General features: G+C 41.1%; 1 protein-coding gene across 1 annotated transcript in view; it reads left to right on the forward strand.

The window, feature by feature from the left end:
- The first annotated feature begins 998 nt into the window (after positions 1–998).
- CDK14 (cyclin dependent kinase 14) overlaps positions 999–23,959 on the forward strand; it is a 306,835-nt gene continuing 283,874 nt past the window's right edge. The window contains exons 1-2 of the mRNA XM_052696727.1: positions 999–1,428; positions 6,784–6,815. Coding sequence (XP_052552687.1) covers positions 1,338–1,428; positions 6,784–6,815 — 123 coding nt within the window. The 5' untranslated portion in view covers positions 999–1,337. The remainder of the gene's footprint in view (positions 1,429–6,783; positions 6,816–23,959) is intronic.

The raw sequence follows: 23,959 nt of genomic DNA on the forward strand, positions 1-23,959 counted from the left end.
TTCCATAATACAACATACCCAACATGAAATCAGGATTTTAGCTTCTGCTTCAAAGATGCTAAGAAAGTCAGTAGGACTCACACCTCTGAAAGCCTTTCTGTCAAGCTATAGATTCAGGGTTTGTGCACAGGCTGTCCTACAACCTTCTGCACAGCTCTATGGTGGGACACTTTGCCATGACCTGGCACATCACAAAAGCACACACACAGCAGATAGCAATGTTACTCCTAGGAAGGCCTCACGTTGTCCCCACATTTGCCATCCCTGTGACAGACAGGTCTGATCCCAAATTGTTCACAATTGCAGATGGCTCAGATCCAGCCCACATAAATGCCTGTCTAGACAAATGTGCTTTTAAAATTGAGTTAGCCACTCTGAGCTGGGGCACAAATTAATCCTGCAAATTGTGTTAACTGGCCTCATTATGCCAAAGTTCATTTTAACCGGATAACATGCATTAAAACACCATTTGAAACGTGTAAACCTCAGTTTTAAAGCATGTTTGTTCTCAAAAAGTTCATGCTTTCTATTTTAGACCAGACACACATCCATCCTGATGGGTTAAACTGACTTATTTTACAGTAACGTTGGTTCAATCGAGTTAACAAGATCAAAAGCTCTCAGCGCTCATTAAGCCGCAGAGTATCACATCTGAGGGTGCCTTACCTGGCTGCATTTAGGGCCACAGACCAGGTGCCTTTCTCCCACAGCCACTCGAGCATCAGCCCAAAGCCAGGAGCTCCGTCAGGACGGTCGCCTCCTCGCACCGCCAACATAAAGATCTCACACCGCCCTTTAAGGGCCCCGTCCGGTAGAGCAGCCTCCGGGCAGAGGGGGGAGGACGGCTCCGTCTGGGGGCACCTCGTGCCCGGCCCCCGCCTGTCCCAGAGCCCAGCGGCCCGGCGGGGCGGGGCGTGGTGGGACACCGCCCTGTAGGCGGCCCAGGGCCGCAGCCCGGCTCGGCTCGGCAGCCTCCGCGAGCAGGGCCGGTCGCCTCCTCCCTCCCTTCTTCCCTCCCTCCCTCCCGGCCACGGCGCGGGGCTCCTCCTCCTCCTTTCTCCGCCGGCTCCCTCCCTGCCTCCCCCCTTCCCTCCTCCCTTCTATCCGTCACCCCCCGGCCGCACTTTCCTTGCGCTGCTCTCGTTTGCACTTTCCATCTCGCTCCTCCGGGGCAGCCCGGCGAGCGGTCGGGCCGGAGCTATGCGCCGTGCGGGGAGCCCAGCGGCTGCCGCGCCGTAGGGAGCCGTCCCCGGGCAGGGCCGGGGTGTCCCGCTGCAGGCGGCGGCTCCCGGGCAGGGCTCGCATTGCCGTCCCGCCTCGGGGCGGAGAGGCCCGCGATGTGCGACATGATAGACTCACAGTCCGCCGAGAAGATCAGCAGGATGAAAAAGTTGCGGAGAACTTTGTCGGAGAGCTTCAGCCGAATAGGTGAGGCCCGCGGCGCTGCCCGGCGTCCTGGGGGGAGCGCGGGGCTGAGGGCGGGGGTGCCGGGTAACAGCCTCTTGCGGGTACCGCTCGGGAAGATCGGCGTTTCCCTGCTGTGTGCTCGTGTGAGCGCTCAGCCCGTGATCGAGTTAGCCCGAAACAGTCTAGCAAAGTGAGAATGGGCATCGCCCAGCGCGCTGCCAAAGTGAAACCTCGAGAAAAATGCGGAGAAGCGAATTTGTTATTGTGTGGCTGCGGGTCTGGCCGCTTATTTTTCGTTCCGGCTGCGCATTCCTGTAAGTTGAGGCATGAGATGCTGAGGCTGATAGAGCCGGGTAGGAGACTGGGGAGGGCAGACAAAAGAAGTCGGTCTGTCATCGCCGCCGAGCCGTGCCGCGCAGCATCCCGAGGCAGCGATACTCACGGCGTCTCCCTGTACCGCCGCTTCGCGTTCGGCTTTGACACCGCTCGTTTCGCTCCGGGTTTTGTTGAGAACAATGCTAAAGAGTTCTGTCGCCTTCGGGTCCGTATTCCTGCCGACCCGGGGCGCGATGCTGGGTTTCATCCAGCGCCGGTTGGAGGCGTTGCTGCCGGCTGCCCGCAGCGGCGTGCTCAGAGCCGGGGAGCGGGGCGAGGTGCGAGGCGGCGGCGTGGGGCTGAGCTGGAGGCCGCAAAACCGGCGGGAAAGGCCCTGCCACAGCTCTGGCCCCGCGCTCACCCCGTCAGGGCAGGGCGCCGTTGGGCGCGTCTCTGCTCCCAGAGCCGCTCCGTCTGTATCTGAGCTGTGCTCCCTCGCAGCCCTGGCAGGTAATCGCACAACACGTGAAAACCTGTGATGTCCACGTAGTGGTGAGGCTGTGGCACGGGCTGCCCAGGGAGGTGGTGGGGCTGCCGTCCCTGGAGGTGTTCACAAAACGTGTGGATGTGGCACTGAGGGACACGGTCAGCGGGCTCTGCGGGGTGAGTCAGTGGTTGGACTGGGTCATCTTAGAGGCCTTTCCAACTGTAGTGATTCTGTGAACCTTTAGCTTGACGTGTAGGAGAGCATCTGACATTGGGTATGTTCCTCTGTTCGGTCCCACTGCTAAGGTGGGTGAGACTGAAAAGAGCTCATTCACGTTTGCAAAAGGATTTCAAAGGTGAATGTTTGAGTTCTGAAGTGGGTATTAAGTCACAGTTGCATGTCCCTCTGTTTCCATGTGAGAATATCTCTCACCTATATTCAATCTTACATCAGTTACAGGCATTTCACCAATTTGATTTTAAAAAGCCACCCAGGTGTTTGGCCTGTCACATGCTTGTGTGTACGTACAGACACACACAGCCTGGTGCAGATCTGTGGGCAGGCTTTGCCAAGTGGAAGTCATTAACAAAGACAACACTTTAAATGGAAGTGCTGCGTTATCATAGCAGCATCGGTCCCACTAATGCCTTCTTGGCACCATGACCTCTCTGAGTGCTAACTTTTGCATGTGTTAGTGGCTTTCTCGGGTGATTGCCTCTTTTGGTTGCTTTAACTAATGAAACACTTCAGTTTCTGTGAGAGCTTTGGGCTGATTTAGGTGTCCACATTGTTGTACCTTCTGTGTACCAGGGCTCTTTGTGTGGTACCAGAGCTGTTTGCCTGTTGGGGCTGTTCTGTTGTTATGTCAGCAAAGCTGTTCCACCCACAGATGCTCCAGTAGTGTGAGCATCAAGCTAATAAGTGCATGGTGAGCAAAAGCTCTGATTTATCAGATTGAGGTTTGAACTGAGCCCACTCCCTGATAGCCACAGCCGCAGATAAGCTCAAGCAAAGTGAGCCTCTGTTCAAAACTCTCAGTTTGTGTACCAGGAAATGCTCAGGTGCGACACGTGCTCCACTTCTGTTTTGAGATTAAAGAGAGGAAACCAAACCCTCAGTAGAGAAAGCTTTTACTTTTGTCACGCTGTTTTCACATCTCTTTGGCAGTCGGGCGCTCCTTGGTCAGGTCAGCGAGTGACTGAGTGAATCTGTATCTGATCTTCAGCTTTGTCAGTCACCCATTCCCTTATAATTTTTTATAAGCTTGTGATGGTCTTTTAACTTTTCCTTGTAAATGTTTTCATAGGTTTAGGTACCCGGCAGCGTTATGAACACTGGTGCTGGTGATGCAAAGTGATGGCATCTTCCTCTGCAGCAACAGAGGCATCTTGCTTAACTGGGCAGGGCAGCATGGGGCATCCCTCAGTGCTACTAGGTCTCAGCTGCTAAATACGATTCTTCTAGTCCTACAAAGCCCCTTAATTTTGATACCAGTGTTCCCATTAGCCTCTTTAGTGAGAGTGGTGGAAGAGCTCAGAGTTGTCATTGGCAGTTTATTTTTGATAAAGCTTGTAAGTCAATAGCCAGTAACTGCCTTCAGGATCTCTTTCTCCCCACTGAGTGATTCTCTATATTTGAGAAGATGAAAATCAGCAAGGAAACCAAATGCTGATTTTTATTTTTATTATTTTTTTTCTTTCCCAGTGGGCAACAGTATGCTTAGTAATGTTTGAAGCTATTTTCCAAAAGAATAAAACAATGAAATGTGGTGTGGAAGTTCGGGATATTCCCCCAGCATCTTCAAATGAAAGGGGTTAGCCTTAAAACCAGCTCAGTCATCCCCAGGGCACAGAAAAGAGCCATTATTCAGTACTAGTTATAGCCTTGAGCAGTCTTGGCCCATTTTCTTAACTTTGATCTGATACATTTCAGCCACTGCATCCAGAAACTGGCAGAGGGTGGTGGATATTTATCTGTATTATATATACCGCAAAATGCTGATCCAGCCCATAGCTGTTGGAATTCCTGATACAGGAATTGTTTCTTTCAGCTTTATGAGCTGAAGAATGTGATGTGTGAAACTGTCTGCCTTGGCCTTCACCCTGAGCACTCTCCTTGTCCCATTTGCAGGCCTGGTAAAGGGTGGTACAGCACTGTGGGCTGCTGGAAGAAATGCATGTGGCCTTTTGTGCAAAGTTGAAGCAGGTATTCTGAAATTGGCAGGATGGCTTCTATTGCAGAATTATGAGTTCACAGTTCTGGAAGAATGAACTGTCTTTGCAACAAAGGCATCCCTTCAGCTCGCAGGTTTCTGGTGATACAAGGAGTATCCCTCCTAAAATGTGGCGCATCTGGAAGAACTCACGTTGCTTGGAATCTGAACAATTTACAGAATTCTTTTTATTGATAAGTTCTTGGCAGTGCATCCCTTCTTATACAAACAGCCAAATTAGTTTACAAATAATCCTTTCCTTGCTTACATACATACAGTTGCCCGTACACACAAACACATGATACTGGATGTTAACCAACTTTGTGAGGCTGACTTGATTCACTGTTTCTTTTAGCATTTAAACCTTTATTAACTTTGCTTCTTAGCTTTACCCTTTGATAATTATGTAATTAAAATAAATTATCAGTAATTTTATAAAATTACCATCATCTTGTAGTTACATAAAGAGTCCCTGGCTATGCGTCTGTTGGAGTGAGTATAGTACCAAACCATACTTTGAGATCCTTTCAGCTCATGCCATTTAACTTTTTTTCCTTATGCAATCTGTGTAGTCCAAGCCCAGCACCTGGCTGGGAAGGGCACAGCAGGCAAGAAGCCCTGCTGCAGTTGCTTAAAGGGCACGAAAGCTGTCCCTGGCAGCCCCCAGCCCCCCCGCGCTGTGCTGCGCTACCCGCTCCTCACTGACACAAAGGTTATCTCCACTATCTCCTCTCTTGTACGCCCGCATAGCTCGCATACCTGAGGTAATGAGAAGTGCATTTGTAAACAGTTTATTATTATTATTATTATTTTAAAGTGGAGAGTAGAAGTAAAGACAAGCCAGAAATGTGCACAGATTCCCATTTCTAGTTCTGCTGAGAATTTTGTTGTTATCTGTTGTTTGGTTATTCCTGAAACGTTTTGGTCTTACGAAAGCTGTGAGTTTTGGTGCGGAACAACAGCTTGTCAACGTGACCCAGGGGTGTCATAGACCGTATTTATAGCCTGTGTGTTGTCATTACCTGAGAGGTAAATTAAAAGAATTAAAAATGCGTTCTTAGAAATGGTTCCACGAGTCTTTTTTTTTAATGTCCTGCCTCATAACTTTTGAGGGCATGGGATTGGCAGCCTGAAAATGCCTTGTCAGGCATTCACAACCATAAAAATCCATTTCATGGTAAAAATGTGCAGTCTGCCTGCCCAAACTTCTCAGCAAAGTCTCTCTTTTTTTTTCTCTCTCTCTCGAGCATGAAATCTAGATGAGTAATCTCCAGCAATCTGAGCGAAGTCACTTTTTTGTGTCCTGAAGAAATGCCAGTATGAGAGCAAACAAAGGCTGGAACATGTGTGCTTTCCTGCAGAAGGAGAGCTGTGGTGTGTAGCTCACAGCCCTTGGCAGGGTTGCAGAGCTGCAGCACTGTCCTTTGGCAGTGCAGCATTCCCCTGCCTCAGTTACTCTGTGTTACAGCTGTGGCAGTCGGAGTTTTGTTTTTTATTGTTACTCTTTCTGTTTCATAGAATACAGGATGGCTTGGGCTAGAAAAGATGTTGAAGCCCGCTCAGCCCCACTCTGTGCTGTGGGCAGGGCCACCCTCAGCAGATCAGGCTGCCCAGGGCCTGGCTCACGTTGAGCACCTCCGGGGAAACCTCCAATCCCTGAGCACAGGGTTTGGAAGGGATTCTGAAGGGAGAAGGAACATGTAGAAGTGGAAACTACCCAGTCTAGGTTCTCGATGGTGCTGGGCACTGAACTAAAGACACCCAGTATGCTGAAGGATCAAAGTCATAAGGACAGTGCTTGCTACAGCTTTAGAGCTACTTGTGCCTTTCTTGCTGCAGCTGTTCATGTGTGTTTGGAACTGTTTTCATACTTCCTTTTTTTGTTGGTTGTGTGCTAGTTGATAGGATAAGAAAAAAATCTCATCTGCTTTAATGAAATTAATATTGGAGGGGAGGGGGGAAGGCCTGCTACAACATCATACTATAGTGCAAAGATGTATCCTTAGCAAAGAATATGTGGCTGGTTCATAGTGCTTTTGATGTATGAAGTTGTCAGGCTCTCAGGAAGGTATTTTCATGCTCACTAAGAATTAAAAGAAATGTGTGGACTTTTATTTTCCTTAACCTGGAAAGATGATATATTTCATAAATATGTAAATGTGGTTTCTTGGAAACATGCTGTGCAGTCCTACATACCATTCAGTTTCATATTTTGAGTGTAAAATTGTTATTCATGCCAGCATGTTCTTTTCTATTATAACAGGAAAGAGTTGCTCTGTTTTTCTCTTTCCTGGAGTTAGTTACTTTGTACTCATTGAAATGCAGCACAGATAACTGTTTATTTTTTCCTTTTATTTTAAAGCCCTGAAGAAAGAAGACAGCAGCTTTGATGAGGTAGGTTAAATATCTACTTCACATAGTCCAGATATGCTTAGTATTTCTCACTTGTGCTCGGAGACCCACAGACAATAGTGTTACTAAATGCATATGTGTTAATGCATGCACACTGCTTGAACATGTGTTCATTTTGCAAATAACCACCAGATGAATTGGTTGGTTCAAGGCTCTGAATGGAATGCTTTTTTTTTTTTTTTTTTTTTTTTTTTTTTTTTTTTGAATATAGTGAAACTGAATGTTGTGTGAAGTGTGCTCTTGTAGAACGGGTACATGCAGAGAAAAGGTGTATGTGGATAAAATACTTCATAGAACTTTACCTACAATAGTTGTCATAACTGTAGGTACGTAGACAATATCGTAATATAATTCTTCAGAGAACACTGTGTTAAGTGCTTCTGCATTTTATTGTCTTTGTGCTGAGTGCCTCAACTGAGGTAGATGCTGCCTCTGAAATGAGGCAAAAACAATAAACCCACAAACCCAACAGCTAGCTGGAATGGTAAGACTGGTACTTGATTATTGACGGAAGACATGCTTGGGGCTTGTCCAATCTGTAATATGATGCATGTGTTTGTTAAGTTGTAAAGTATACTGCTCACAGTTTATGCTTGCTTTTATTTATGATGAGTCTTGGAAGGTCTGGGTTGGTGAGTGTTGTTCTGCAGCACAAGTTTACTCAGGAACGGGTGTAGATCTCGGTGTGATAAGTTGTCAGTTGGTAGACAGTGCTTGCCTTGTACTTCTCTCCATCACTATGGCTGGAAACAAACAGTAATATTTTCATCTGTTGATATTACAGTTCTGCATGCAATGATCTTAAATCTTGGCTGATTGTAGTGAAATAGTTGGTGTCTAATGCCAGATTCTGAAATACATGATGATGTAATGTCCTTGATGCTGGATCAAATCAGACTTTGTTTCTTTCTAAACAGATCACAGCAAATTCATGACCCCTCTACTGAAATTCACTAATAGCAATACAAATGTTTTATTCTTTTCTGACATTTTGCAGAGTTCAAATTCTGCTCAGCCCCTTTCAGATCTAGAGCAAGTATTCTGGAGTCAGATTTTGCCTTCAGAAACCCTTGTTGGACTATGCAGAGGTCCTGACTATTGTGGTTCCCCTGCAGCACTGTTTAGAGTTTGATTCCTTCTTAAAGTTATGGCTGTTTTGATAAGTGGCTGGTAGGCTGAATCCTTATACAAATCTTGTCTGTTTTTATTCAATACTTTCTTTACTCTGAAGGCTTCAGTGGTTTAACTTTGTTATATTTACGCATTAAGTATTTCATTTGATACAGAATTTGAAAGGATCTTTAAAAGTTTAAAAAAAAAAAAAAAAAAAGGCTGCATTACAAAGATGCCAATTTTCCTGTCCTCTCCCCTTTCACAGGATTGTCTGTCTACAGCTCGTGAGCGTTTTCTGTTTGAATAAGTGACAACTCAAACAGATCTTCTACATAAATTTGGGAATATATTCAGAAAAAAGATTCAAATATGTTTTTAATGGAGTTGGACATATTTGTTTGACATACTGCAGTGATTGCAAAGGAATGCTAGTGGGAAAAGTGCACAAACTGATTTTTCTGTCACCGGTAAATAAGGAGTTTGATGTGACATAGGTATCAAACAGTTACATTGTTTTAGTGACACTTATTGAAAAGAAGACAGGATTCATATTTTATGTTGTCCTCGTTAATCTCGGCAATCTCAATGCAGAAGTTCTTGGAAGTCATCTAGCCTGAAGTGTGAATCAAGGAACGGGAAGTACCAGGTAGTAGCACTTAATTCCTTTTGTATCAAACATCCTTCAGATCAGAAAATAAAATGATCTCAAGTAACAATAGTGTACCTGATTGTAGTGATGGGACAAGGAATTCGAGGGAGGGCTCTATGGTGAAAGGGAAGTCACGATTTTAGACCTTTAAAAATTGTGACCAAAGCACCAGAAGCAAAAGCAGTCCAGCAGGGCCTGAAATCTCCGAAGGGAGAGGGAAAATGACATAAAATGGAAGACCTACCTGAGGCTGCAAGGACTGCCTTTGCAGCTAAGGAAGTTGTCAGATAATTCTGCCTAATTTGGGTGTTACATCAAGCATTTAGTTGTTTATCCTTAGGGAAATAAAAAGGAAAAAATGAGCTGCTTAGTGGGTCTTTTTCTACCTACTTAACACTTGCGTATTGTAGCTCAGAAACCTGCAACACTGCAGGAAGTCTTTATTTTGGAGAGAAGCTACTAAGAAGATATCAAAGATGGCAGGCAAGTGTATCCCATAATTGCTTTCTTATAGGTTATGAAATTAATCTGTCTAGTGAATGAGGACCAACAGAATCGTGAACAGCCAAGCCTGTAAGATGCACATCAGAAAACAATTTTAGTTGTTCCAGAAGTGTTCTAGGGAATTCTGCAGTACTGACTGTGGCATCTTCCAGAAGCTCCTGTGTATAAATGAGTAGACCACTTTCTATGCTGTCTTTAAACTTTGTCTTTTTCTTTTCTATCGGATTGATGTTTACTAGTCACCCCATGGGAATGTTGTCCTGACCCGGTAGCTACTGAAATCAGTGGGAAATTCTCCTAATTTTCAGTTGTTTCTGGATCAGTTTCTTTCAAAATGAATTATTATAATGTGGGAGTAGGGAGCGCAGGATGTTTTTGCCTGTTTTCAGGGTTGCTTTAGCTGAGTGGGAGAGAGTAAGGCAGAGTTTTCCATCTTCTTTTTGTGCCCTGAAATATTACCTGCTCTCTGAAGAAAGCAAGCCATAGATAAGAGTTGCTCTACCTCTGGAAACAGCCTAACCCAAACCCAGGCAACCCTTTCTTTCTGAGTGTAACTTTTGCCTGGCAAGTATCTGTTTCATTCTTTTGGGCAAAGCACTGAAAAAGGATTATCTGTAATGTGTTACCTTATTATCTACTCTGGATAGATGTAGATTTTACAAGATGTAAGATAAACACTTCTGAGGAGCAGTGCTACATGCGAAGAGCTGTCTATAAGCAGAAGTTTGGCTTTTGAGTGAGCGCTTTCTTTTTTGGCATTCCATTAGTTTCTTTCTCTGTCCACATTAAAAGTAACTTCAACTATGCAGGATTGTTTTGATGTTTGTCAACTTTCAGAGTAGCAAGAAGTGAAGAATTCTTGTGTCTTGTAACGGTGTAATTTTTTTCTTTTTTGCTTGCTTGAATGTGATCATAGCTGACCACGTATAGCTAAATTGCAGCATATTTGTTGGAGAGACACCCAGTGTTGATATTGTGACTAATTGCATCGCAATGCTGGTAACCTGTTCCTTTGCTTAGCTACTTGCCCTTGCAATTTATTTCTGAATTATTATTAATCTTGAGCTGTTGGCTCTTGTCCTGTTGTTAGTGGCTTCTCTGAGCACCTAAATCATAATTTAAGGCCTTTTGTCGTAAGGCATACATGCTAGATGAATTAATATCAACGTCATGATGAAATCAAAGCAAAATAATCTTCAGTCTCTGATTAATTTACACAACTACAGCTAGTTGTGTGCAGAGCTGTACTGCTGTTATTTTTCTTTATTTCCTTGTTAATTTTATTAGCTTCAAAAGCACCTCAGAGAAGTATCCATAGGGCTGTTTTTTTAGTGTATTTTTTTTAAAGCCACCTTTCCTAGGAAATTATGAAATGTGATTGTGCCTGCTGCATACATAATTCTTTCTGACTTCATCCAGTAATTTCGAAGTTGGCCAGTGCTGGGACTCCTAGAAGCTCGATGGGAGAGCCTGTGAGCTGGCTGAAGGACAGAGACAAAATCTGCTCTGACTGAAAAGCTGGAATGCGAGGTCTTGTGAATATAGGAGAATCTGTGTGGAAGGCTTATGAGTATTCTGACCTCAGCAAAATCCTTAATATTCATCTATGCTTTACTGTACATAGAGTGTCCAACAGTGAGGATGCCAAAATTTGTTTATTTAATTATGTCATTCATGGAACATCTTCTCTGTGTTTGAAATAGAAGTGTGTGAAAGTGAAGGGAGTTCTGCCAAGTTACTTCTTGGTTCTGTGATGTGCTTGCTCTTGCAATCCTGCATTGAAGCACGACCAAAAAGGATACTCCTGTGGGGTGTTGCATTAAGTGGTTGGTTTAAAGGATCCTGTGTCTGAACCAGAGAGTTTTAAATTCAGGGAGCTGAAAGAAAGGTTATTACAGGAAATAAAGCAGAGCCCTCCAACAAGTATACAAGAGGATTTTTAATGCTGTAATACAGGAAGCACATAATATGATAAGAAATAATTTTGCATTTTTCCCTCAATTTTTTTTTTTTTTTATATTAAGTAGTAACTTGAGGGAGCAACACATATAGAAAAGTATGGATATGGCATTAAATCTTAGCCTTTTCTTCCTATAGAAGAGGATCTGAATTATGGGAACCTTCAAGGGGAGATGAAGGAGAAAGAAAATTATCCCTCTTCAGATGTAATGTTACTTTCGCGGTATCTTGGTCTAATCATTGTTTCATAGCCAGAAGACATAAGTGTGATACTGGTGTGTGACAGATTGAGGGGAGAGCCTGTGATAAAAGGGTATCCTGATTGTTAACCCTCTTTCTTTGATAGGATAATTTTTTACTGGTCAAGGTATTGCAAAATCATCGCAAGACATGGCCTGGTTGTCTGCTTCTTGATGTCTGGGCTTACGATGCAGTAGACTGGTGACTATTGCAATGTTTTGTGTGGTGGAGACTTTGCAAAGCAGTGGTTAAGATCAGCGCTGTAACAATAGTCTGAAAGCCTGTGAGGAGAGTGGAGGGAGGGATTATCTGCCCTGAGAACTTGGGTGGGACTTGGGCTGTATGATGACTTTGTACCTCTCATCTGCTTAGTGCTAGGCGAGCGGGTAATGGTGGATAACTGTTATAATGTGAATCTGAAAGCTAATGGGAGAGAGATTTAGGAATAAGTGCTGGGGAAGAAAAAAATCTGGAAAACAAATGAAGTATAGGTGTCAAATCTGTTTAATAATGCTAAAGAGCGTTATCTTCATCTGGTGATTTATGATGGTTTTCCAATCACGTACAGAGGTGCCTTAAGCATCCTGTGAGATGGGTCTGTTCAGACATGTCACCAAGCAAGTGAGAGGAAACATAGTTCCAGGCAGAAGGTAACAAAATCAGTACTGGAAGTTGCTGTTACTGAATTGTCACTGGGGACATAAGACAGACAAAATTTTTTTTGGTGAAAGAGGGATGTAAAAGCTCAACAGTGTAACCTGATGCTTCCTGTGGGTGGCCTGTCTTCACTTATGTCATCCTTGGCTACACAGCAAAGTCTTTCTGTGTTAGATAGAGATTTTTCAAGTCTGCCACCTTCAACAGAGGGAATAGGCGGGGATGGTATTTTCTCCTGGGCATTTCTATTGCAAAAGAAGCTTCTTGGGAGGTGACTTAGTTGGGTTTGTGTTCCTGCCTCTCTTGACTCAAACCTTTTCTTCCTCCAGTGTTTCCTTACACTGTTGAGGCTCTGTTCTTGGTCCAGTGCTTCTGTAGCAGACAGCTGAGACACCAGACTGCCCTGTGCACTTACTGATTGTGGTAGTCATGTGCTGGGTCTTAAGACCATTCTAACTAAGTATGAATCTGGATTGTGTCAGTAGGTCTTGGAAGTGTTATGTGACACAGCTGTGTGTGGGTTTGTAGGACAGTGCAAACACCTTTGCTCTTACAAAGGTGTACATAGCTGCTTAATGGGAATAATCTTTTCCTCTTGATGAGGACTTATAAAGTTATTAATAAATGTGCTGCTTGTGAGTCTGAGAGTGAAGAGAATGGATGGAAGGGACCAAACGCAGCCTCTCTGCTGCAGTGCATTGTTTTTTGTTTGATCAGCTGTGTGAAAGATGTCCTTTCTGGCAGCTGTAAAAATGTCTCTGTGAAACTTCTCATGGCTTCAAAAAGACAGGCAGCAACCTTTGGACAGCCTCACTTAATTTCTTGGAGAACTACCACTATTCCATGTTTGATATGGCTGCTAGGGATTCCTGTCACTTCCTTGTTCTGTGTTGCATGTGGAAGAAAGGAGGCTCTGGAAGAAAAGAGATGCCTCAGAAGCAGGTCTAAGTGATAGCAGTGCAAGCTGATAAACATTCAGCAGCTGGTGTGAAAGCATCCAAGCAAAACTGGCTGGAGGGTGGCTGCCTAGATTTTACCAAGATATAGAATAACCTGGATTTTACCAAGACCAAAATTTGAGAACTTCTCTGTTGTGCTAAGGGAAGAATTTTTGTCTGGAAGTATTCCTAAATCTGTTGAATGACTACGGTTTTGCTATTGGCCCCATATACTTGTGGTGTTAAGCTGTGCATTCTTCTGCCTGGTGTGTTTGCTGACAGTACATCCATACTTTTCAGAAAGTGCCTAGTTTCATTTTGAAAGAAAAATAGCTTAGTCAACTGTGAAACTGCTTGTACTCCTCTGCCTTTCCTTCTCCTATGGATATAAGATAACAGACAGGTTTGTGTCACTAGTTAATGCGTGTGGCTTTTGTTTAGCTTTTCTTTGAAAAAGGATGAAGCAAAAAAGCAGAACTTGATGTGTGCCATGCTTAGCAATTTGTGAGGATCTGGCCAAAACACTGCCATATAAAAGTTTTAACCTCTGTTCTGGCCATCAGGGAGATGTTTTAAACATCAGAGAGGCACTGCAAAATGGGATGAATTTCTAGGTCTACTTCTGTCAGTTGGACATGTGTTTGTGTGTGGGATGTTTCTGTTGGTCAGATAAGAGGATATATGCATTCCAGAGACATGGAGTCAGATAATAAACTATTCATATTTTGATGAAGTGCACTTCTGTGTAAATCCTTTTATTTTCTTTGGATACACAGGATATAGTAATTTAATGGTAGACTAAATAAAGCAGAGTAATGAAACGGAATATGTTACCTATGGGATCAGTAACTTCTTGTTCTTGACCTTGCTGGGTGGTGTCCTACTTGCAAGACAAGAAATAGTTGAGTGTCATCTTTGATTCATCTTTGATAGTTCTCTCTTCTACCTTTCTTGTACTTTATGGTGTTCTTTAAATTATTTCTTCTTCAATACTAGCATCTGTATGACTATAATTAAATGCTCTTCTCATGAAAGAATGAAACTAAATAAAAATAAATGGCTTGCGACTAATTTTCTTCTCTTTCCTGAGAAATTTGGTGTGCATGATACCTCATCTGCTGTGCTATAGTATCATTGATGACAATTTGCAGGATTCCATTCATAGTAATGAAGATTCTGAGTCAATTGACATCCCCTGCTTGTGTATACAGAAGTGATAAGAAAGGGAAATCTCAGGTTAAGACAAGTTTATTTAAGCAAAATAGTTTGATTTGCACAACATAATATCATTGATGAGGCTTAAGGAAATTGTTATTGCCTTTCTTCTTTTTATATTAATATATTTGTTTACCCCTTTTCCCTTCCAGCAAAACTATGTACTTTAGAGCCAGTTGAGTTGCAGTCCTGCTAGTACTGCCACACCTGGATACAGTACTAAATGTAGGTATGGCAGTACTCATACCAAGTTTCATAATTCAAATGTGAATACTATAGTTTTTTAAATATGAAATATTGGTAGTAATTTAATAACCAAAATTGAGATTGAAAGCTTCTGAAAACTTAGTGACAAAATGATGGTGTCAAGATCCCTGACAGAGCATATAATGGTCATATTAAGAACTTTAGTTAACAGGTTCTCCTGAGCTAGTTACTTGATCTGAATTAAGTTTCTCCACATCATTTACATGTTCACCTTTTTCAGAACTGAGAACTAGAAGCAGGTGTTGAAGCACTTGTATTTTCCAGTCTGGTTTCGTTTTGCTTCCTTCTACTCAATACAGTGACCAAAGGTGCATCATAGTCCAAAGGTGATGGCTGTTGGTTAAGTCTTATGACAAATGTGAGATACTACTGAAGTGCTTGCTAGTTGAAGGGCAGCTTCAGGGAGCCCAGGAGCATAGTCAGAGGTTGGTTCCATGTTTCAGAGGTGGCAGGCAAGGACGGCAGGGAGCACCCACAGGCTGCCCACTGCTGCATTACCTGTGATGCAGTGCCAAGTGTGGTGTAAAGTGCAGGTCGGTGGCTTCCTTGTGTGTCTTGGCTTTCCAGGCAGATTTATTAAATTATCTGTAACATGCTCTGCTTTGCTAATGCAGGTACTGATGCAGTTTTACTATTAGAATAATAATTTACACTTGCTCAGAAAAAAGTTGTTTAGCTTACCCATGCAAAGCATGATGCCAATTCCATTCTTTGGATTTGTTATTATTCTTAGCTTCTAAATATGCAAAATTTCTCATGACTGTAAGTTTGCCTTGTTTGGAGTGTGTGTGTGTGCGTGTGTATATAAAACACACATATATTTGGAGATATATATATATATATGTATGAAATATATATTATGAAATATATATTATGAAATATATATTATGAAATATATATTATGAAATATATATTATGAAATATATATATATATATATTTTTTTTTCTTTTTAAAGAAAGTACCATCTAGAAACAGAATGTTACAGGCTTCCCCTGCTGACCTTGGGGATGCACAGAATTCTGGAAACCAGAGAAGAACATCTGGAGAAATACTTGGGATGCCATATTCACTTATGTGTTAGCAGTATGGCTCAGTTAAATGCCTGGCCATTGTCAAGTCAGGATGGAAGTTCAGAGAAGATGAAGAGCTGTGCTCAATTTGCTTGCACTTAAAAAGGCATGCTGTAACACTTTGTACACAATCTGTAAAAATAAAAAAAAAAATTGAAATTTGACTTTAGCAGCTATGGGTAAGACTACTTTTTTCTTTTTTTTTTTTTTTTTTTTTTTTTTTTTATAGCTCAGTTATTTTCAGGGTGTGGAGAGAATCCTTAATGATGCATTACGGTTGGATGTAAGACAACGTTAAAGCTCATATTTTGAAACCAAAGTGATGATATTCAGCAAAATGTGGTTTCAAAAGTAAAAATCTAAGTTATTCTTATGAGAAAAGGCTCCAGAATGTATTGGTAGAAATTATTAGAAATAATACTACCAAGGAAAATGGGACTCTTAATGTTCTGTGTTAATGTCAGCAAAGTTCTAATTGAGATACTCCAGTCGGTGTAGTGCCAGCACTAATTACTGCATTCTTTCAGAAGTGCATTAGGAACAATCTGGATTTTTACAGTTGAGGTGATGCTTCATTTTGAAGTCACCAGTCAAACTTCAAATAGAACACCTACTTGAATGTATGCCTATGGAACCTAATAGAGCACAGGAGTTTAATTCTCGCTGATGAGCTGGTGAGTCCAAGAGGTGATTCCAAGACTCTGACAGGGTTCAGTAGTGATGTCAGACTTTGGAGTAGATGTTCTGCTGTGAGAAGATCTTCATCATGGAAATATGTGAATCCAGTTTATTTTATTATTACACTTTTGAAAAATGCCATGACCATCTTCCTTGCTCTGTTTCTACTGCTTGTAAAAATAACTAAATATATATGGAGAGAGGGGAGGCCTCCTGGGGAGAGACAGAGAGAGAGACAGAGAGGGGCAAAAAAATTGATTTTTTTTTTTTTCTTTTTCCAAAGAACGCAGATGGAATAGGAGCTATATAGTAGGAAACTAATAATTGTGCTCTGTGCTTCTTAACTTCAAAATTTAAAACATGGATAGTAAATCGGTGATGCAGGTATGAGTTAGACAGAACTACTGTAAGTCCACCGCTGCTGTCTAACCACATTATTGGTCATACAGCTTGTGCTCACAGTCTGTCAGTAATGCTGTGAGCCTCTCTGAGGGACAAATCAATGACAAATGATGCAGGCAACTACTGTGTGCCTTAACTGTGTACAAGATGGAATTCAGACTGGGGAAATGAGGAGACTCTGTGTCTACAGCCAGGTGACATTGTTTCCTAAAAATTATGTTTCAGAGCAGTTTTGCAGAAAAAAATGTGATGGGTCTGGTGGTCATCAAGATGAATGTAAGCCATCTGTGTGCCTTTGCAGCAAAGATATCTAATGGTGTCCTGGACTGCATCAGTTGCTAAGAGGTTGAGGGAAGTGACCGTTCCCCTCTATTCAGTACTGATGAGGCCACAGCTGGAGTTGCCGGGTCCAGTTCTAGACTGCAAGTGCAAGAGAGACCTGGACATGCTGGGCAGAGTCCAGCAATGGCTTGTGTAGATAATCAAGGGAGTGAAGCTGCTCTCCTACAAGGGAATACTGAAAGAAGTGGAATCGCTTGTGGAGAAGACTGTCTAAAAATACCTGAGTAGAGGATGCAAAGGCGATGGGGCTCTTCTTAGGGGTTCCCAGTGCCAGAACAAAAGGCAATGGACACAGACTGCAACACAGGATGTCCTCTCTGAACATCAGGAAACGTTTTTATTATGAGGGTTCTGGTGGAGAAGATGGGGAGGCAATCCAGTTGCCCCTTCCAATCTCAACCATTGCACAATTCATGTAATTTATTGCAGGCTTCTTTCTTTCTGCAATCCATCTGGAGATTTTAGTATCACTTCGTGTTTTAAGCAAGTGACTTTAAGTTTTGTCATCTATGAGTACCGATAATATTTCAAATGTTTTTGCAAGGCGAGGTAATTTCCTTTGGATGTAATTCCATACACTCCATTGCAAATATTTGTGGTCCAAGTTCTATGAAGAATGTCAGAGGTACTGTTTCAAAGCACTTCTTTATGAAAGGTTAAAAGAAATCCAGATGTGAAGATTCTCTAGAAGTGTTTGTAATAAAAAGCTTTAGAAGCTCATTCCTATCCATCACTCATCTGCTTATGGCACCTCTGGAAAAATCCTTCTGTTTCTTTCCCTCCCTAAGCCCCTAGCACTTGATACTCTAGGAGAGCAACGAAGAGCTTACTGCTGGTTCAGGTTTTTTCCGCTTGCATAATTTTACCTCTCCTATTTCAATGAGGAATTTTTTATTAATATGCGTAGTATCTGCAGTTAAGCTTCTCATCTCTGCTTTCTTCAGCTGGTTACTTTCACAAGCAAGAGGCTCTGAGAAAGCAACCTATAGATGGAAAACATCTGTATTTATGAAGCCTGAAATGACTATATGCATTTAGCAGATATAAAGCTTCTTTCTCCTGGAATTGTTCCCTCATAGCAAACGTGCAGGTATTCTGAGGCTCCTGATGATTTGTCTGGAAAGAGGAAACAACTGCTGCTGCAAGAATAGAAGTAAGATTTATCAAAGGAGGGAAGTTCTGCTTTGTGTCTTGATTTTTCTCTTTCTAAAGGATGCTTGTAAAGCTTGGAAGGATGGCATTAAGAGGAGAACAAACAGCTTTCTTTATTTTGTGTGTTGATTAGTCCTGCTTTTAGGTAGTACAGAGGAGAGGGGAAGAACTGATATTAGCATATGGTTCTTCCTCCTAGGGAAAGAGGGAGTGTCCCATCACATGTATTACTGGGTGTATGTTTGTTTTTCCTCGTTTTCTAATTAAGTTGTTGTTCAGATATGTTTCAACCTCTCCTGAAGTACAGATCATCTGATACCTCTGCATGTGGGCCTAATCCTGACACATTCCCAGTTTTAGCCCTGACATTAGCTTGAAGAAATGCGATGTGGAAAAAATAGCCATGGACCCAGAGTGTGGCCAAAATTATTCATCTCGTTAGTTTTCAGCAGGACTCCTGGTTGCCATTCCTTGCCTTTTCTTGGATTTGTGGGAATGATTCTGAGATTTGGTGACGATAATGGTGTTGTATTCCTAATGGAAAAGGGATATGTTCCCATCAACATGAACGTAACACAATCAAATGAGCTGTGTGTTCGAATGCGTGGCATCCCTTTATTTCAGTTTTCTGTCTGAGATGGGTGTGTGGTCACATACGTAACTTTGAAGTGTAAGCTGCTTTAAGTTATCTGTTATGTTATCTGGAGTTACACCGCTTAACATACTGTTACTGTGGAGCTGCCTTTCTGTAATAGTAGCTTGCATCCTGCAAACCTGTTCTTGCAGCTTGGTCTTGAGTGCCAAACTTTTTCAATAGAAGAGTTCAAAAGATTGTGCTCATTATGCTAAAAATATGGTACCCCTAGGCTCCTACTTGATCAAACTTAAAGATGCTTTAGAACTGGGCCATAATTAATTGTACAGTAAAACAGAATTATTATTAATTTATGTTTATAAGAGAAGGGACTAAGTTATGTTCATTCTTTGTACAGTTTTGGAAAAGAGAAACACGCATTAATAAACAACATGTCTGTAATTAATTAATGATCCCCTAGAGAAGGTTTGCTCCCAAAGTAGCTAATTACTGTGTAAAATACTAAAAAAAATTAATCCCAAAGCAAATCATGCAAAATCAGCCATGGGGTAGTGAATTGTAGAGATTGTTTTCTGTTTTAATATCTCAAGTTAATAACTGAGACAAATGATGAAATGCAAAACAAAACTCCAGTGCTCAGGTGCATTTTGGCATTTCTAATTAATAGGATCTTAGCTGTGCATTAAAAAATATCATAAAGATCTTAGTAGCATTAGTGTGAGCTATAGACCTCTTGCCATCACTTTTTGTTACTGAAGGAAGATCTAAAGAGGTCCTAAGTACCAGTCCTCAACTTCATCATTCTCTACTTTTTCGGTTGTCTGTCATCAATCTTCTGGTGAGATCTTCTCCTTTTTCAGATAGAAGTGGAAAGAATTCTATCACTAAAGTACATTTCAGAAGCTTATTGTTGTTGTAGCCTACATCAGCTGAGGAACCAGTTAATGAACAGGTCATCACATGTTTCTCAATCAGCAACTGAAGCAGATTTTGTTATTAGCTTCCAAAATTTTAGGGATTTTTTTTTTTTTTTTTGCAAGTAATAAAATGCACTCTGCTTTGTGCACTGAGAGATTCACTGACTTCCAAGAAAGTGCATAAATATGTCAAAAACTTGTGTGCTTGTAGAATCAGAGCCTTGATTCACAAAATGGTACTTAGTAAGAAAAACAGGTACAAAGTAGTGATTTTTTTTTTTGTTGAAAACAATGTTTACTGCAGAGAGAAATGTTAGCAACATTGATTGATATCTGACAAGAGGTGCAGAAGTAATTAACATGACAATGTAGAAATCATGTCATAAATATTTTTGTCCCTTGCAGCTGCAGCATACACACAAACTAGACTTTTGGATGTTCTGTAGCGTGCTTTATGAAAGAAAATATTTCTTTTCCTTATGGAGAGAAAATTATATCTTACATAAGTTTTCTGTACAAAGTCTCCATAGCTCTACTTCAGCCTAACTGATATGTACCACTTCTGTACTATTTAAATCAAGCTCTGATACATCCTCACTTCCCTTTCCTTCCCTGCTCTTAAATCTTACATGGCTTTACTAAGAATGAACGAAATCTTCCCTATACTTATCTTAGAAAATGAGACTTCTCACTCTGCAACTATTTATAAATCTCTGTAACATATATCAGTCTGTATGTAGTTATATAAATCTCGCTCTGTTGTCTATTCGTATAATAAAAAGTACATAACACATCATATGGAATATATATAACTATTATATAGTATTATAGTACATACTATAAAATGACTGGTTATAAACAACTGCATGCTTAAGAAGTAGCTAGGACATCAGAAATATTTATGGTGTGATTTTTTTTTTATTATTTTTTTTTTATTTTTTTCCATTCCTTAAAGGTAATGAGTTAGGAACAAATCTGTTCTCAAATATAATTGAAAATTGGGCATTGGTTCTAAGCCTATTCAAACTAGTTTAATCTGAAGATGAATGTGAATACAGAATAAATTGCTGTCTATGAAATGATGTATTCAGACTACGGATACTCATGTTTGGCAGGTTGTGTCTTGACTTGGCCATTTCATCCTGCCTTTATCTGTTATACGTATTCTGTATAAACTTTACCATCTGTGTGCTTGATATAAACGACTTTTCTCATGTTAGCAGGAGTGATTTGGTAGGGGAAGCTAGCAGCTGTGTTGCTAGTATGTTCTCAGCTTTTATAGACAGGAGATGTGCTGGCCTGCTTCTTCGGTTTTATGGTGGAGCTCTGAAAGAGCTGAGGAGGTGACACAGAAGGGGTTGTGCATGTTCCTCCTTTACATGCCTTGAAGAAAGGGGTCACCGTTTCCTTCTTTGCTCTCACTTTCTTTGCTAATCTGTTGAAGCGCCTTCTGGAGTCTGTTTGGAAAGGCATTGGAGCTGGAGGAAATGAGACAAACTGTTATGGGGATATGGAACAGCTGTGTTGTAAGGAGAAATTCAATAGTCTTGACTTGTTAAGTCTGGAAAAGACCACCAAGGGTGAATATGACAGATGTGCAAAATTCTGAATTATGTGGATAAAGGGATTAAAAATAAATAGGAAAGAGATTTTTTTTTTTCCTGTGAAGAGAATTAATTGAATTGATTTCATCACCCAGTGTTGCTGTCTGGCTTCCTGTAGTAAAGGTGCACCAGGACCTGTTCTAGAGGCAAAAGCCTTCACAGGGCTTGGCATCTGTGGGATTTTTCTCATTTTTGGGAGAACAAAGAGTGTCTGCAGCAAGGCAGATGTTGGAGGAGGGGACAAATGAAAACCATCTGGAGGTGTCTCTCACTGGGGGGCATGTGCTCTCAACACAAACCAGAGAGCTTATCTATTGAGTGTTGGAGAAAGCAAACTGGGCTGAGTGGTTCAATCCAATATTGGCTTTCATGTGTTGGGTTTTATTGCTCAGAGCTAGGGACATTGAAATATTGCAATTACCTGGTAGCATTTTCTAGAGATAATATTGTTAAACAATACTATTTCTGGCAAAACTCCAGGCTTAGTCATAGCTATGCATTGGTTAATCTTCTGCAGTTCTTGACTTATCTTTCTCAGTTGCCTGGAATAAGTGAAGAGAAAAAATAAATTTTTTGTTGGAAAGAGTTGTCTCCTGAAAGTCCACCTAATCTATTGAGCTGCTGGCAAACTCAGTGCAGTACAACATGAAGCCAAGAAACAAGAATGAAGAGAACAATGAAAAAAAGATGGAGTATAGTGAAGGCATCTGTTTTTTGTTTGTTTTTTTTTTTCCATGGAAAGGAAAAGTCATGTCACTGAAGTATGATTCAAAATGTGACTTCATTCTCTACAGTTTTGTGAGCATCACAGGAGGTGCTGCATAGTGAACTGCTTGCTTATCGTTAAAATTATTTCTGCTTTCCTAATAATTCTTCAAGATTTAAAAATAAAACAAAACTATTTTCCTATAGCTCCTCTTGCTAGATTTTTCTATTTCTATTCCTACTAGGAATAATTTCATCAACATCTTGGTTTCCTGTGCATTATTTTTAAATGGGACCATAGGGGCTTACTTTAATTTGTTTGTATTCTGTTTCCTACAAGCTTGGGAATCTCTGTAGGCATTTTTCTTGTGTGTTTGTGCATATGTACTTTTTTGTTTAATGTCAGATTTTGGGTAAAGGTTCCTTTGCTGTAGAGGTGTAATAAACTTAACTCTTTTAGCAACAGAAATAAACATTTTATTTGTACTTCAAAGTACTGAGATTTCTAATGCTTTTTTAGTTTGTAACAGGATAAAAAAAAAACTTCCTTTCTGCTACTCTCAAAAAAGATCCAGCCCACCATAGAAAAGCTGACAGTGCTTCAGTCTTCATATTTTACAGCCCAGTTGGATTTTGTGATCACCAGATAACTTTGTCTTGGGAATGCGAGGAGGCACATCTATCTATCATTTTGGTCCTGAAAAAGAATAGTAATAGTAAAATATTAGCTTATCTAAAACAATTGGAGGGGGAAAGGGGCATTTTTAATCACTGGAAAAATTTTCATCAGCCTAATTGCTTTTTTTCTTAATTTCTTTGAGAAATAATGAAGTTTCATATTTAACAAGGTTCACGTATGAGCTTTGACCTCTTTCTTGCTGTTAGGCTTGTCGTCTGTATTTTAAAAAATTATTTTGTATCTTTTGTGTGTAAGTATCTTACTTGTAGCTCTTTGTCTTAGTTTCAGCTGGGACAGAATTGTTGTCTTCAGAGTATCTGGTGTGATGCTGTTGTGGTTCTAGGAGAGAAACGGTGTTGGTAACGCTGTGATGTTTACAGTTGCTGCTAAGCAGTGCTGTACAGATCCAGGTTCATTCTCAGCAAAGGGCCCAAGGAGCAAGGAGGAAATCAGGACAGCTGACTTTAAGTGGCCAAAGAGATATTGCATACCGTATGATGTCATGCACAGGGAGTTCTGAAGGTGGGTAGGAAGCTATCTTGCTCTCTTATGCAGCTCACAGAGTGAGATGGGTATTGCTTGGGCGGTAGTGAGCAATTGCTTGTGCATCACCTGTTATATAATGTTATAAGCATATATATATATGTATTTGTCAGAATTATTGTCCTTTCCTTCTCTCTATCTTAGTAAATAATTTTATCTCAATCTGTGAGTTCTATTTTTTTTTTTTTTTTTCCTGTTTTTCCCCATCTCACTGGGAAGGAGGGAGTGAGCAACTGTGTGGTTCTGAGCCACCTGTTGGGTTAAACCACAACACACAGTAATATATTATAGGCTATTGCATATGTCAGACAGTTTAGTTTCTGTACAGTTATGTATATCTACTTTTATGGAATCACTTTCATTTCCTGTTCTCTTTATGTTGGTGCTTATGCTTGAGAGTACTGTGTGTCTCAAATTAGCATTTTTTAAAATGAGGCTATTAGTTCTTGATTTCTGCTCTGTTGTGTTGACATTTTTGCAGTGTTGGTGATGTTTGCACTGTTACTGGTAGTGGGCTGCTAGCTCTGCTGTTATTATCTAGCATTTGTGTGAACTCATAAGTATGCAATAAGACAGTTCTGTATTGAAAAACTTAGTCTGAAAGAAAATCATACTATAATTTATGTTGGAAGGAACCTCAGAAGAAAAGAGACGCAAAGAAGCCATTGATGCTGTGTGAGCACTGCTCGAACATTGGGGTGTAATCAGCACTGTTTGGTCACAGGTGTAAACAACAGCAGTGTGCAGGCTGCCATGAAGAAAACAAACTCCATCCCAGCCAGATCCACTACAGCTTGCTTAGTTTTTTGAGGTGATGTAACGAACAGCAGCAGGCAACTTACCAGAGCACTTAAATGCTTTGGAAGGGCACTAACTCAGGCAATGCAGCCAGGTCT

This window comes from Tympanuchus pallidicinctus, unplaced genomic scaffold (assembly GCF_026119805.1).
Source record: "Tympanuchus pallidicinctus isolate F22 unplaced genomic scaffold, pur_lepc_1.0 scaffold3, whole genome shotgun sequence".
Lineage (NCBI taxonomy): Eukaryota > Metazoa > Chordata > Aves > Galliformes > Phasianidae > Tympanuchus > Tympanuchus pallidicinctus.